Below are 14,436 nucleotides of genomic sequence, written 5' to 3' on the forward strand. Positions count from 1 at the left end.
CTGTTAAAGTAAAAATAAAATAAAGCAAGACCAGGAGAAGCTGCTCACCTGTGTAGCCAGGCTGACTCTAGTTAATAAGCTACTGCAACAAGAGCTGTAGATGGGGCCTTTGCGTGCGCTTTGCAGGTGACGAATTCCAATTTTGCCTTCCTGCTGTTTTTTTTATTCTCCATCGTTGAGTAAAATTTCCAAGGGGTATCGATGCAGGACTAACAGCACGCAATTCTTGATGTAAATGATGTAAAACCATTAACTGCAAGCTGAAGATGAATACTTTCAAAGATGACTTCTAATAATTTGTAACTTCTCTGCTTTCAGAATGCAATAAAAGCAAAGGGTATTTATTAGCCATGTGCAAAGTCCGTGTGCGTGTGTGGCTGTATTTACTCACAAATACCACGTGTTTTCAGAAGAGCAGAACAGTAATTCCAGAAACCTGAAGCCTTGGGAAAGGAGTGCGTTTCTGTTGCAGCTTGCGCTGTGTAAAGGATCTGCGGTCGGGAGGAGGCACTGAATCCCAAGAATAAGCTTGCAGGTCCCCAAAAGAAGCATCAGCCCTTCTAGCAATGCAAGCATCAGAAACTTGGATTTTGCACGAATTCAGTAGCTGGAGCCTGACACAGCAAGAGACCAGCCAGGGGCCTTGGGTAACATTTTGTCACAAAATCAAGACAGGAGATAGTCACAAGAGCAACCCATGGTAGATCTGGGCACTGGGGTTTAATTTAGAAGACATTTTACTCCACATCAGACATTTTACTCCACTTAGTTTTTTTCACACAGTTGTTTGTTTGCTCCCCCACCTTGATGCTGCCTTCTCTCAAGCTCAATACTCCTCCCCTGCAGGGAGATCGCTGCTGGTACGGAGTGGTTGGGCAGAAAGTCATGTCTGCTCGCAGTCACCAGTCACAGTCCTCACTGGCCAAGGTCCCTGGGCATCCCCTGGCCAACATCCTTGTGCATCTCTCTGGTCTCCAGGATCTTTCTCCACTTCCAGGATCTTTCCTGCAGACAGGATTGTCACCACCTTCTTTCCAGACCCTCTTCTTTCTGAGACAACTTCTCTTTTTGGGAATGCTTCTTTTCAGCACCACATTTCTTTCTGGAACCCCAAGCCCCTGATTTTCCCAATCTAAATAGTCTAAGTCATTGTTCAGCTTCTATTCAGCCTCCTAAGCAGTGATTCTGTCTCATGTCTCTCTATCTTTGGAGGATTCAGGATGTGCCACGTTTGGTTTAGCCTGGGGCTTACCAAAATTAACAACCAGGCTGTGCTTGCAGTGAACAAGTAGCAGGCTTCTGCCTGAGAGTTCAAAAAATTCAGTTTTGGACATTCACCACGTGCATAGACCTAATTACTGCCATGTGTCAGTGTTCACGGTTTAAGCTACTTTTTGACTACAAGAGGTAGCAAATGGAAGCAAGATCATTCCCTGGCCAGCTGGATGCTTTTCAAACACTCCCCTTCCATCACCCCTCCAACTGATGCTTTATGTTTTATATCTGTATTTAAGAAACTTTCCCATCTGTCTCCTACAGATAGATACAGTCTTTATTTGGGATGTTCTTCCAGGGTAACTATTGACACATTATTCTTTTAAAGCTGATACAATCACTAAGCTCCTTAGATTGCTTCTATTTAAGTTACCTGGTATTGAATAATGCGTCCCAATTGGGAAAACCTTGGAGATTTTTCTCTTAGGAAGTCAGCATGGAAACAAATTCCTTAGCTAAGAAAGCAGCAGTGTTTATTGCTTGTATTTGGGTGGTGCTCACTGTGTGCGAGAGTCACACAAAAGAAGAAATGTTCCTTTCCTTGAAGAGCTTCCAATCGTCAGCCTTTTCTCAGCAGGGGCAAGCACGATCTGTTGCGTTGCCAGCGAGCAGCGATTAAGCTCAGCTGTCCATATGCTTCGCCAGAATTTATTGTGCTGCTCAGAAATCACAATTTTTTAAGGTTGATAGACATCAAGACTATGAAAAAATAAGGCACTTAAGTTCATGTCAGCCTCATCTGTGGGTTTTGACTTCTTTGATGTCAAATGCATTAAACAGGAGGAGCCTATGAGGTTGTGAAGTCAGCTGAAAATCTTTGACAGTACTTGCTGACATTGTGTCCTGAGAGTCATTGTCTCCTTGGGACGTATGAACGTATGAATCGTTAGTGATGTTAGGTAAATGTATTCACAACAGTTGAGCCTATTCCCTTTGCTACCAGTTCTACCTTCTGATTAGAAATATCTGCAGCAGATGAATAGATCTTAAATGGAATTGTTAAGCACTGAATGCTTCATCAAATGTAAAGTAGTCCACATGGTTTTAAGTGCTTTTTTCTTACCTGTGGGCCTGTGAAAGTGAGACGAGTAGAGAGAAAAGCTTTTATAGCTCCTGGAGGAAGACATCTCTGAATCAGAACTGTGCAGTTTTCAAACAACCACAAGGAGAGATGCCAGAATAAGTTCAGCCCGTTTCAAGGTGCTGTCACAGGCAGCTTTCATTGTTCTTCTAAACAACTCCTCTTCTAAAGGAAAAGTTTCTGTTTTTCAGAGATTAAAGCAATCCTGTCTTCATTCATTGCTTCGTCACTTGACTGATTCTTCCCTAATGGGGAGACTACTTAGGAAGTTTTTGAGCTGAAATTTCAACATGAAGACCAACATACTGACTGTTTGCCGATAATATAGTTTTAAAAAATGACACACGGCATCAGCACAATTACCTCCTCAGGGTGGGTTTTTTTCAAGCTGGGAGATGGGGGCAGGAAGGAAAACAGCAGAGTCCGACCTGAGCTTGTATGTCTGCTCTAGGTGGCAGATTGGCCCTGTTGCAAATGCTGGTTTCCATAGTCTTTTTGTCAGAAAGTTTATTGATAGCCAGAGTCTTACTAAATAGTTCTGCCGTATCGCAGTGTGTGCTTAGAGCGTATTGCATTAAGACAACATTTGTGTGTTGTATCGTGGTGGCTGTCTCACATAACAACTGTGCGATTGCGACAGAAGTGGTGGGATGGTTCTTCTCAGTGGTCGATGAGAGAGTTTTCCTTGTGCGTACCCTGGGGCGTATGTCTGGAAGGCTGAGGATAATTCATCAAAACAACGTTATTTCACAAATCATGGAACATAGTAACATGTGGAGTCGACAAATCATCTCCGTAAAATGTCCGGTGCCCTTCTGAGAGCACAAAAATGGTTTTGCTGCCTTAAGCACCAAATCAGCTAGTTAGCATCTTACATTCCAGGAATGAATAATTCACTGTACTGCTAAGTGTCAACCAGACTTGGTTGCAATCAATCAAGGTATTTATTGCTTCCTCCTAAATTGAGGCTCTTGTACATTTTTTCTGACAAATCTGAATTACTGATTTGATGTTATCCCTCGAAAGAAGAATCAATGAACACCAGCAGTTCTCTCTAGTTCAATTTATTTACTCTTCAGCATCTCTACAATTTCCAAATTTTAAAGTATTGGGGAAAATAGGGGTAGAGAGGAGGTGCTGCTGAGAAACCAGCAGTAACGTTTCATCTTTGCTCTCTGAGTCACTGACCATGATGTGTTGATGAGCAGAACGATCTACCAAGTTATCTACTGAATGAACTGCGGACAGGGTGGCACTTTACTGTTCTTTCCAACAAAGGGATTGGTGGTCTTGGTCATGTATTGGTCGCATTCCCCAATATCCCATATGTAAAGGCACCATGTGCTTAAGTGGATTTGGTCGATTCTCACATTCAGGCCAAGTTTCTAGACCCGAAGCACGCTTTTCATGCCTCTTGGAGAAACCAGGGATACGTTACCATTTCTTGCAAGATGCTTTTTAACTCAGTTAAGTGATGTCTCCTTGCCTGTGCTGGTTCAGCCCAGAAGCAGCATCTGGAGCTGCCCCTGGCAGTTGTTCTGGGAGTCCCAGCTCCTGTTCAAAGAGCGTGGCAGTCTGTTTTGTACCACGCCTTTCAAATGCCACTGTTTGGTCTTCCTCATCGTTAGCTCTAGTTCAGAAGTGATTTTCTAAATAAGCAAATCTGATATAGGTCTTCTCTCCCAGTGCCTGAAACACCATTTTCCAGGCTTCTGTTGCAGAGCTGAAAGGACAAAATTCTGATCCATGAGGCCTAATTTGTTGTGGGGGGAAGAGCAGCTGACGGAGAAAACCAGCAATTTACATCTTCCAGAGCTAAAAGGATTCCAGAAGGAGGTTGTTTGCTTTTTTCAGTCCCTGGTTTCTTACCAGAATTAGGGTTTCATCTCCTTCAGATGCTAGTGAGATTTTAATGCTGTTTTGCTATTTGTTATATTTAGCAGTTTCCAGCCATGACTCTTCCTAGAGCCAACCTAAGTCACACCCAACCTTCAGAAATTTGGAAAAAACAGTCCAAACGATCGAAGCTGTGATACCGTTTTGGCTGCCTGGTATTACAGACACATGACTCTGATCCCTTTCATCAGAAATTGGCTCTGGTCTGCACCGTTTCCATGGAAAGCTTCCTGCATTTATTTGAAAATTCATAGGATGTCAGTAAATTTCCCAGAGACTTAAGTAACGCTCGGCTTGGTGCAACTGTACGTTCTGGTGGTGAGGAGGGTCATCTGTGAAGACATGTTTTCCTTTCGTGTCTGCCACAGTGCTGCTAAGGAGCCTCAAATTGGAGGCTGCATCTTTCTGCCCCTCTGCTCCCCTCACATACCGCCTCTTCAGGCTTTGTGTTTTGGGCTTTAGGTAGTAGTTTCTTGTGGGGTTTGTACAGGACCTAGCACACCAGGATCCCTGTCTCACTTGGTTTCTTTAGGCATTACTATAATACAAACCAGCAACACTAATATTTTAGCTGTAGGGAGAAATGTGCTGGTTTGATGTGTGCTGCCTAGAATAAAGAGAAAGCTACTGCCCCTAGCCCAAAAATGTGAGTAGCATAGCAAGTATGTTAGTGATCTCCCAGAAATGTTAAATGAGATGGCTTCTGCCACAGCCTTCGTATCACAGTGGGTTTTTAAGAGATTCACTTGTCTTAGCGTAGCTTCAGCCTGACGTGCTCAGGAGTGCTGGTGAGCCCTAAAAATAAGGCTGAGTCCTAGTGCTGAGTTTTAGAGCATGATTTTTCAAGGGGGCATGTTATAAAAGGAGAGGATAAATGGGCTGAAAGAGCTATAAGAGCCAAAGCACTGCAGCTTTATAGAAAGGCCAGAAAGATGTTTTAAAAGAGTAAAAAAGCTGCAAAATAAATGGACTAGCGCAGCATGGTTAAAGCGGTCCTGGCAGGAAGGCAGCAGCAGTCTCCAGGTTTGCATGGCTTTCTTCCACACTGAGATCCTTCTGCTGTCTCGTGCCTTTGCGTGAGTGTCTGCAGCAGTGGTGCAGTGTGAAAGCGCAGACCATCTCTGCGCTGCGCGCTGGAGCCAGCGTGGTGGTGGCAGCCGGGGCGAGGAGGTGCGATCTCTGCCTGACCTTGGTGCTGCAGCCATGAGGGGGACGGGGCCAGAGCTGCCCTTCACGGCTCGTCAGAAATACCGTGGTACTGGGCTGCAGAGGGAGAAGCGGGCTCCGCAGCTCTGAGCATCCTTTTGCCAGTCAGCGTAAACCCCATTGCAAACTTTGGCACTGAATCGCTTCCCTTGAAAGGCAAACATGAGAGTGAGGAGTGCCCTGACCTGTCTGGAAGAGTGCTGAAACGCAAATAGCAGTAGAAGTTAGATAGCCAGGTGTGGGAACAGGTTTGTAAATGCCAGCGTGTTTCCAGGGAGAGCGTATCTAATAAGCTGGTGTTACAGCTGTCTTTGTGCTCCCTCTGTTCGACATCTCCAAGGTGCTGTGTGTGGTCCCAGTCCTTTAGTTCTCTCCTAAATTTCTCTCGGCCAAGGCTTTCGTTGGGATTATTGCTTCTCTTGGTCCTAATGGCCTGTCAGTTACAGGCTGTTTGTCTCGACCTCCCCATGGAAATGGGGTCACGAAGCCCCGTTTCTGTGGGGCTACAGGATTGTGCTGCCCTCCCAGATGACCCTGTAGGTGTCCTGAGCTCCACGAGGCTTGAGCAGTATGAGAACATGAATTACCTGCCCCGTAGGTGGCCAAGGGCTGGAAGACCACGTACCCGGACTGCGGGGAATGCCAACAGCTAGGCAGGGTACCCAAGGTCTCCGTGCCTGAGATTCCCCAGTTCTCTGGAGTGAGCTCCTCAGACCGGGGCACCTTTGGGGGTTCTCGTGTCCTCCTGTGTTGGGGGGTTCCTTGCACCCCCTCTTGGCCTGGGTCATACAGATACAGATGTGATCTCTCTTTGCTTTTAACTTGTACTTACACTGTGAAATACTGACTGTCTCTTCTTCCCAGATGGACGGATGTGGTTAAACAGATTCCTCATGAGGAGCACCATATTGGTTTCTTAGAGTAGTTACGAGGAACAGTTGACCCCTTTTTTTTTTTTACCTCTGGGAGACACAGCAGTGAGAGCATCTGCTGATTTCCAGGTGCATTGATGCTTTCCATACCAGTCACACTGGAATTCCATGTTTCCAGTTGTGCAGTTTTAAATCATATTTTTGGTGGTAGATGCAAGAAGGCGTTAGCCTCATATTCACCAGCGCAGGGACCCCGTGCTCTTGACCAAAAGCACTTTTGGACTTCACATCTTCTCCCAGCTCTAAATTGTGCTTCCCCTTTGCCTACGTAACTGCCGGCGTCCTGCCAGCCTCAGCTTTGGCTGCTTCTCCACAGTGGGGCCCATCTGCCTGGCATGGCCCTGGGAGCCAGCTGGCAGAGGGGGAGCCAGCCTCGGGGACCGCAGGGGAGCCGTGAGCACTGAGCCCCTGTGCGTCGCTGGCTGTGCCGCTGGACCCAGACCCCGACTGCTCACAGGCACCTGTGTCTCTGCAGGTGAGCACACCTCTTCCAACTGCCTTCTGCCCAGCTAACATCTAGAAAGTGAGGTTTTAAAGGAGAATTTCAGTATGGTTCCCACAACAGGGCACGGGAACAGCTGTGAGATGTAGCAAGCATCGCACGTGGACATAAAAAGCTCCCAGCTGGCCCTTACCCATGGTCCATCCAGCCCAGAAGAGAATCTCTGACCGCAGTGATGGAAGATGCTCTTTGGGAGAGCCCACAACCTTGGCCACACTCCCCAGTGCTCTCCCAGCAGCTGGAGGTGCTGGAGAAGCACCGCTGCCCTCCCCTGTCACGGTCCAGTTACGGAGCTGTTGTCCATGAATTTGTCAAACACCTTTTTGAACCAGTGCCGTATCTGCTGCCAGGCTCTGGGGCAGGAATTTTCGGCAGGTCACTCCCTGCTGTGGGCAGAGATGCTTTACAGTATGTGGATGGAGTATTTTCAATAAAAGCTGTTTAGGAATGGGATCTTCTGGGGTCTCTTACCAGCAGTGACCAGCAATTCAGGATGAAGTTACTCAGTCTCTGCTCTGGTTTGCTTGAAAAAAACCCACATAAAGTTCTAGCATGTCTTTAATGAAAATGAAGTGATAAAATTGGAATAATATCTACCTCATGCTGCTCTTGAGGGTTAATTAATGTTTACAAAATCACTTTAGGTCCTGAGATTTAATTGAAGGAAAAATATTACCATATAAAATGCCTTTTCATGCAGGCGGTGCCATAGGGTTTCAGCTGGGCAGAGTGCCGTGGAAGCCAGCATTAGCACATGCTTTACTACTTTTATGGTTGTGAGGCTTCCTGTAGTTTATATGAAAATTGTCTCTCTGAAATCACAAATGTAACATCAGTGTTTTCCTCTCACTTTGAAAGAATATTAATTTGCTATCTTAGGACTTGACTGACTGTTTAAACTGCTATAAATACAACTCACCCCTGAGAAAGAAGTGTAAAATGAAATACCTGTTCACTTACTTGGGACGAGCTGATACAACTTGCTAATGACTCCACTATTGGAGTCATATGGACGTTGCTGGCTCGTATGAATAATAAATTAGGCTAGTACTTGGTGTCTTGCTGTAGTTTAAAGGTGTATCTGTGTGTTCATTAAAATCTCCGGCTACCAAGAGATATAAAGTACAGCTATAAAACTTCATTTCTGGAGTTAAATTTAACTGTGGAGGTGTCAGCCAGGGAGCAAGTTCCGTTGAGTGGGATTTTTTCGTAGGTTTGGTTTTTGTTTTGGTTTGGTTTTCTTTTTGAAAGAGAGAGTAGCAAGAGAAGGAGAAGCAATATTGTGTTTGGCTGACTTCAACTGTTGGAATAAAACATCACTGCATAAGTGTCCCTTCTTCTGCTGTAACATTTTTTTGTCTTTGCACAAATTGTGGTACAGGTTGGGTGGACTTGGAGGTTGGATCAATTGCTCAACCTGCTTCTGTTGTTTCTGCCATGCAGGGTGACTATGACCCCAGCAGAACGAAAGTTCTTCATTTCAGCATGAACCCAGCGAGCTTGGCCAAGCAGCAGCGCAAGGAGGAGCAGCAGCAGCTCCAGGAGGAGTGTGAGAGGCTGAGGGAGCTGGTGAGGGTGCTCGAAGGAGGCGGCTCTATCCCTGGGAATCTGGAAGGGGTTGCAAGTTTTCAGTCACCACAAGAAATTGCAGGTAGGCTGATGGCTTCTGGTCATGAAGATGCACTTACTCATCCGTACTGTCAGAGGAACTGACTGCAGAAGCAGATGGAGACATTGCAGACAATGTGCTTGATGGAACAGAAAATGAAAAAAGCTGGATTGATGCAGGGGAGAGTGAATGTGTGATGGCAATCCTGTGGCAGTTTGGTACAGGGGGTAGGTGGTAAGCATAAATAATAACAATCCTAATCATTTGCTCATGATAAATGAAATATCAATACAACAGCCTTTATAGGCTGGGCTGCTGATGGAGTAAAAGGAAATATTTCCTTCCTTTCAGGGCTGGTTTAGCCCTTGAGGTAGTACAGACAGCAGGAAATAACTTTCATAGCTGCAGGGAAGCAAGTGGTTGAAATCTCTTCAGACCTGGCTTAAAACAAATTAATATTGTTTATCAGTGTATATGTGCCTCATTAATCACAGCTCCATTCAATACTCCATGAAAATAGAGTACATCTTTCACTGAGCTAAATATATTTCACAGAATCTGTGGCTTTCCTCCAGTACAGTCTGTCTTCCCTTCGCATACCTGAACGAGACTTTTTAGTACAGTAACCCCAAAGCCAGCACCTCCAAGCATGCTCTCAGACTCTGTAAATCAAAGCAAGGATATCAGTAAAACGTGACCCATCACGTACAGCACTGCAAGGGGACCCGGCAGAGTCGAGTCGTGCTGCGGACCCCAAGAGATCTTACTGCTGTAACTCTCTCACATGTACCTTGCCCTCAGAATGCTTTTGTTAAGAGAATAATAAGAGAGAGGTGAAGGTCCGTGTGGACCTAACCTGCTGTGTTCCAGCAGCACGTACGTGGGCAGTGTCTGGAGGTCAGGATCCTCTCTCAGATGAGGTTAAGAGGGCAGAGCTTTCCCTGAAGGCCATATGTGTTGGAGACTTGAGACCTACAAAATGGCAGAGCCCTGGTCTAAAGAAAATACACAGAAGAAAATATCTTTCACTGTTATGACACCAAAATTCTCTGAAAGTAGCTTGCTTATTGTCCCATTGCTCAAACAATAGTACTTTATTACTGCAAAGAACATGTCTGTTCTGGCATCTCCTAGTGGATTATGATACTATATAGCCTTAAAAATGTGACAGTAAGAAGTGTAGATGGGGTGGTTTATAAAGTGAAGAGCTGACTGGATGTTAGAGGTACAGTGACAGTTTGTCACTGGTGTTAGTGGATGCTCTAGCAAATGCATGAGCATTAAACACTTCCTGAACGTTTAAGGAAGGCTGCCTTTGCCCATAGGAGCTTCCAGTCTAAGACCCCGGTGAGACTCGAGCAGTTCTTGGGTAGTTCTTGCATCGCAGTTTGAATTTGAAATGCACTGGGTTTTAAATTACAGCAGATGCTGCTGCCCAGTGCCCTTGTCTGTCATTATGCCCCCGAGTAGTCCAGCACATCTAATGCTGCAGATCCATGCGGCTGACAGTGCCCCTCGAGCCCGGGGGGAGAGCGCCGGTCAGGGGCAGAGGGGATGCAGAGGTGAGGTCAGCTCTGTGTCTCTGCGGCTGCTGAATGAACCTCTGGGGTATCATCTCCAGTAATTAGACCATTTCTTCTGGGGGAATGCATTTCTCATATATGCCTCCTGTGATTTGTTATTCATAATCATTATTCTGCTGCCTTTCACACAGTTGCTTTTAGCTGTTTGTGAGGCGCTTCTGTGCTGGGATTTTACCAAGTTTGTCTTTGGCTTATAAGGGATGCATTTTTTAAGCTGTTTTCTCTTCTGCCTTTGATTCCAACAGGAAAACAAACAGCTTGCTGCGTTTCAGGGTGTTTCCAGCCTCTCATAGATATGATGCTTTTTTTTCCTTTTGCCCCAGTCCCGAGCTGCGTCATTCTGACTTCTGGTCACCGACTCAAATGGGAGGGAGCATCGGTTGCAGAGCCTAGCAGGGTGGGAAATACCTCGGTGTAATTTATCACAGTCACAGAAGGGCCCTTTGCATTCTCAGAGGGCCTGTAAGTGCATATGGAAGTGGTTTGTGTAAACAAAATGGGGAAAAGTGCTGTAAGTGAAGGGTGGAGGAGCCCTGTGGATGACTCTGAGAGCAGGGCATGTGTACAGTAAGCCAGGTTATATGGAAAGATCTTGGGTTTTTTCTTGTGTATTATGTACTTGTCTGCATCACTGTCATGCATGAGGAATGTTGCCATAAATAGTCTTAAACCCTCCTTTCTGCCACAGGAGCATTCAGCAATACGGTCTGATGGTGAAGACTGTGTATATTAGGATGTGCAAGAGACGCTGAGGATGCCATGGCACTGACTGCACGGTTAGCAGGCGTGTCTGAGCTGGCTTTAAGTTGGCCGGATGAATACCAGGTTTGGCCTTTTTGATGGGCCAGGCACAGCTCCCGGTGGGTTAGGGCACGGCTGATCAAGCGCGCCGTGCAAGCTGCATCCCTTTTTGCATTGAGTCCATCCTGCTTAGCTCCCGCAGCGTCCGCAGTGTAGGTGCAACAGCTGTTCCAGGAGTGGTTTAACAACATGCATTCGTGTGGCCAGAAAACTTACACTGTTTCTCTCTGGGTAAGAAATGGAAGATCCGGCTTTTGCTGTTTTCTTAGGATCTCAACAGCTCCACCCACAGGAACGGCTGCCATATGCCTTCCATTTTAGTATATTTTCAAGGTGTGAAATGGGGAGCATGTGGCAGAAACTCCCTTCTTCTCTGTTTGTCACTGTGCAATTGGCTGCCTTGGGGAGGGAGGTTCATTGTGCATACTAAGGGAGCGGGTTTCAGTGAGGTTTGTGGAACTGTTTCTATACAAAAATCACAAGAATTAGAATTTTTCTTGCACCCCTTTCTGTCAGCTGCAATACCCATATGTCTGTTTATCCATCTCGCTCATATGACACGTGCAAGAGGCAAATTCAGCTCTGTGAGCTTTGAGAGGGAGGTCCCTCATGTCAGAGTTGAATGGGATGAAGGGAGACCAAGGACAGAGTAGGAAAAGTGCAGATAAAAGCTGGGAAGACAACAAAGGTCATATGTAGGTTTGCATTTTGCCTTTTGACGGATAGAGGTGAATGTAAGATTTTATTGTCCCATTTTGCCATATACCCTGAATGGGTTATTGGCAGAGATGAGGGGTTTGGGTGGCCTGTAGCCATTCAGGTTTGCTGTGTTCAGCAAGCTTATGTGATCTGCAACAATTATGCTTAAGGTTCAAAGAATTATAATTATACCAACCAAAAAGAGGCATTAAGGACAATGATGTTGATGGTTTTGATAATAATGTATTTGCCGTTATTAAATTCGCTCGTTGGACTGGAGTGCAGCACGTTTTTTCTGATCATGGTTCCGAGTTCTGGATAGGTAATAAGGAAATTATTACTGTGGACATTAAAGCTCATTAAATGTGACTCTATTAAAAATCAAGGTTATGCTGGACTTTAAATATCTTTGAGCATAACCGCTGGAGGCTGCAGCGCAACCTGGCAACTTGCCACGTGGTTCAGTGGTCCTTTCCTCTCATTTATGCCGTAATAGTCTCTATTAAAATGGGTATGAGGGCTATTGCAAAGGAGAGGTTTGAACAATGTGAGCTGTAACAACATACCGTCCTTCTTCAAAGTATAAATTTGCACGCAGGGTTGTGCGGTATTAATGGGGCAGATCTGTGGCAGCCGCATTATGGGAACAGGCTGTAACTTTATGGGTGTTTTGTTTCTCTCCCAGTGGCTGGCCGGGTCTGGGTTGTGTAAGAGGAGAGTGCACCAAGGTCAGGCTGCCATCTGGGGAGAGGCTCTGAGTCCTCCTGTCTCTGAAACAGGGATGCAGGTTGTAACAGCTTTGGAAAGGTGGCGCAGGGCATCACTGCCCAGACCTGGAATCTGTTCAGTTCTGCATTTCTCTTTCCCATACTCTTTGCACCTTCCCCGCACACACTTTTTGTATTTCTTTTTGTATTTCAGGCTGCATTTTCTGCTTTTTACCTTCCAGCCCCATAGCTTTTCCTGCTTTTTCTGATTTCTCTCCAGGCCATTTCTGGTTAGATCTTCCTTTTTTGTCTTGTCTGGTCCTGGTGGACCTCTTGATTTGTCTTTTCTGACACTGCTAGAGGTGGAGTTCGATCTTAGTTGCAAGCAAATAGGTAGGTGGCAGCTGATGGGGAGCTGACAGAAGTAATAACTTGTGTATTGTAGCAAAGCATAGGTAGGTCTGATAATGCTTCAGGTGCTGATTATTTCCATTTGTGTTCTTATCTTAAAAGTGATACGTTTGAAGGCAGGGATGGGATGACCTGCAGAAGCTGGGTCCTGACTAAAGAATTCAGTAATACGAATTTTCCATGAGCTCTCATGATTTATTGCTGTCCTGTATGTACAGAGGAGTGTTCCCTTCTTTCATGCAGCCTCTCCCTGTGAGAAAGTGGAAAAGTGCTTTTAATATTCTTTCTGTTGAGAGACAGGCTGGCACCCCTACCAGGAAAGCGGATGGGGAAATCAACTCTGATTTCAACCATCTGTGGAGAATTTTGGAAGTGAACTATTTTCCTGAACATAATCCCACCAAAAAGGAAAGCGGCTCATCCATCTCAATGATTTCAGTGTCCTTTTTCTCTTGTTAGGGAGAAGTAGGAAAAGGGGGTCCTTGATGAAGGACTGGGGAATCTCACTCTAAGGCAGGTGTTTAACCCTAAAAAAGATGTTCAGCAGAGGCTGGTGTTCATCTGGTGTTCAGCAGAGGCTGTCTCCAGCATCACTGCCGTGTCAGGGCCTTGTGAAAATGTAAGTAATTGGAATTAAATTGGGTAATGAATTAATATTAAAATAACCTAATCTTGTTGAAGTGACAAGCCAGAGATGGTAAAATTTGTCACTGTCCCAGCGTGCTTGTGCTTCTGATGAATGTGTTTCTGAGTGCAGAAGGTGATGGAAAAGGAGCAGATGGAATTTAAAAGTTGCCGTTCTCCACCCCCAGTTGACTGAGCTCTTGGTGCTTGGAAGCCTTGGTGCTTCCTACCACCTGTGTATAGGAAATCCACACACAATGAGGGCTGCACCTGCAAATGGAACCTGAGCCCACCTGAAGAAGGATTTTTCTGTGACCTTAGTTGTTGGTGGGTGTGCACGTGCTAGCACAGCATCCACATCTCACTTTGTGCTGATGGGTCCCAGTTCTCACTGGACAAACAAGGTTGGACCAGGTGGGTGCGTGGAGGGCGGCTCTTCTTCAGTCATGTAATGCGTCTTCCTAAAGCAGAGGATGGGTTCGTTAGGTATCACTTCTCTTGCCAGTTCCCCTTCAATTTGTACTGAAGGAATTGCCTTTCTAACGTGAAGGTCCAGGACATTTGCCATCTTCAGATGTTAAAGGACTTTTGGTAAGAGCAGGATGTTAGCCTTTGCCTGCCTGTATTTCAGTGAAAGTAATTGCTTTCTGCATATCCCCATTTCTTCTGAAGTTTATAAAGAGCTTGTCTTTGCCTCTGGTGTTTTGCCCTGCACTGTTGAAGTTCTGTCCTCTTTCGCTCCTGAGATGGCCACATTTTCTTGATGGGGGAAGAAATAATTCCCTACTGCTACTTGCATCAGAAATGTTGCATAGCTTTAATGTGCAGAACACAAATCATATGGAAAGCAGCAAAGAGGAGGAGCGTTATTAGCAGCAGTCCTCGGGAGCTGCTTTACCTGACTCACTCAGAGGCATCCTGCCTTCCCGTGCTGACTCTGCAGCTGAAGAGCAGTGCCTCCTTGGGGCAATTCCCTCACCTCTCAGCTAGTTATTATCATTATTGTTTTTATGGGGCTAGTTTCTCTACTGCAAGACATTTAGACCAGTCTGGGACCTGAATAGTACATTAAGACTGGGAATAAGCTGGTAGTTTAAATAGAGCTTACTT

At 45.6% G+C, this 14,436-nt stretch overlaps 1 protein-coding gene across 2 annotated transcripts in view; it reads left to right on the plus strand.

Annotated features, from left to right (window-relative positions):
• The window catches only part of MAD1L1 (mitotic arrest deficient 1 like 1), a 381,515-nt gene that overhangs the window by 245,466 nt on the left and 121,613 nt on the right, over window positions 1-14,436 (plus strand). For both annotated transcript variants that reach the window (XM_064461586.1, XM_064461587.1), the window contains one exon: window positions 8,336-8,543. In XM_064461586.1, the coding sequence (XP_064317656.1) occupies window positions 8,336-8,543 (208 nt within the window). The remainder of the gene's footprint in view (window positions 1-8,335; window positions 8,544-14,436) is intronic.

Source organism: Phalacrocorax carbo, chromosome 10, assembly GCF_963921805.1.
Source record: "Phalacrocorax carbo chromosome 10, bPhaCar2.1, whole genome shotgun sequence".
In the NCBI taxonomy this organism is placed as follows: domain Eukaryota; kingdom Metazoa; phylum Chordata; class Aves; order Suliformes; family Phalacrocoracidae; genus Phalacrocorax; species Phalacrocorax carbo.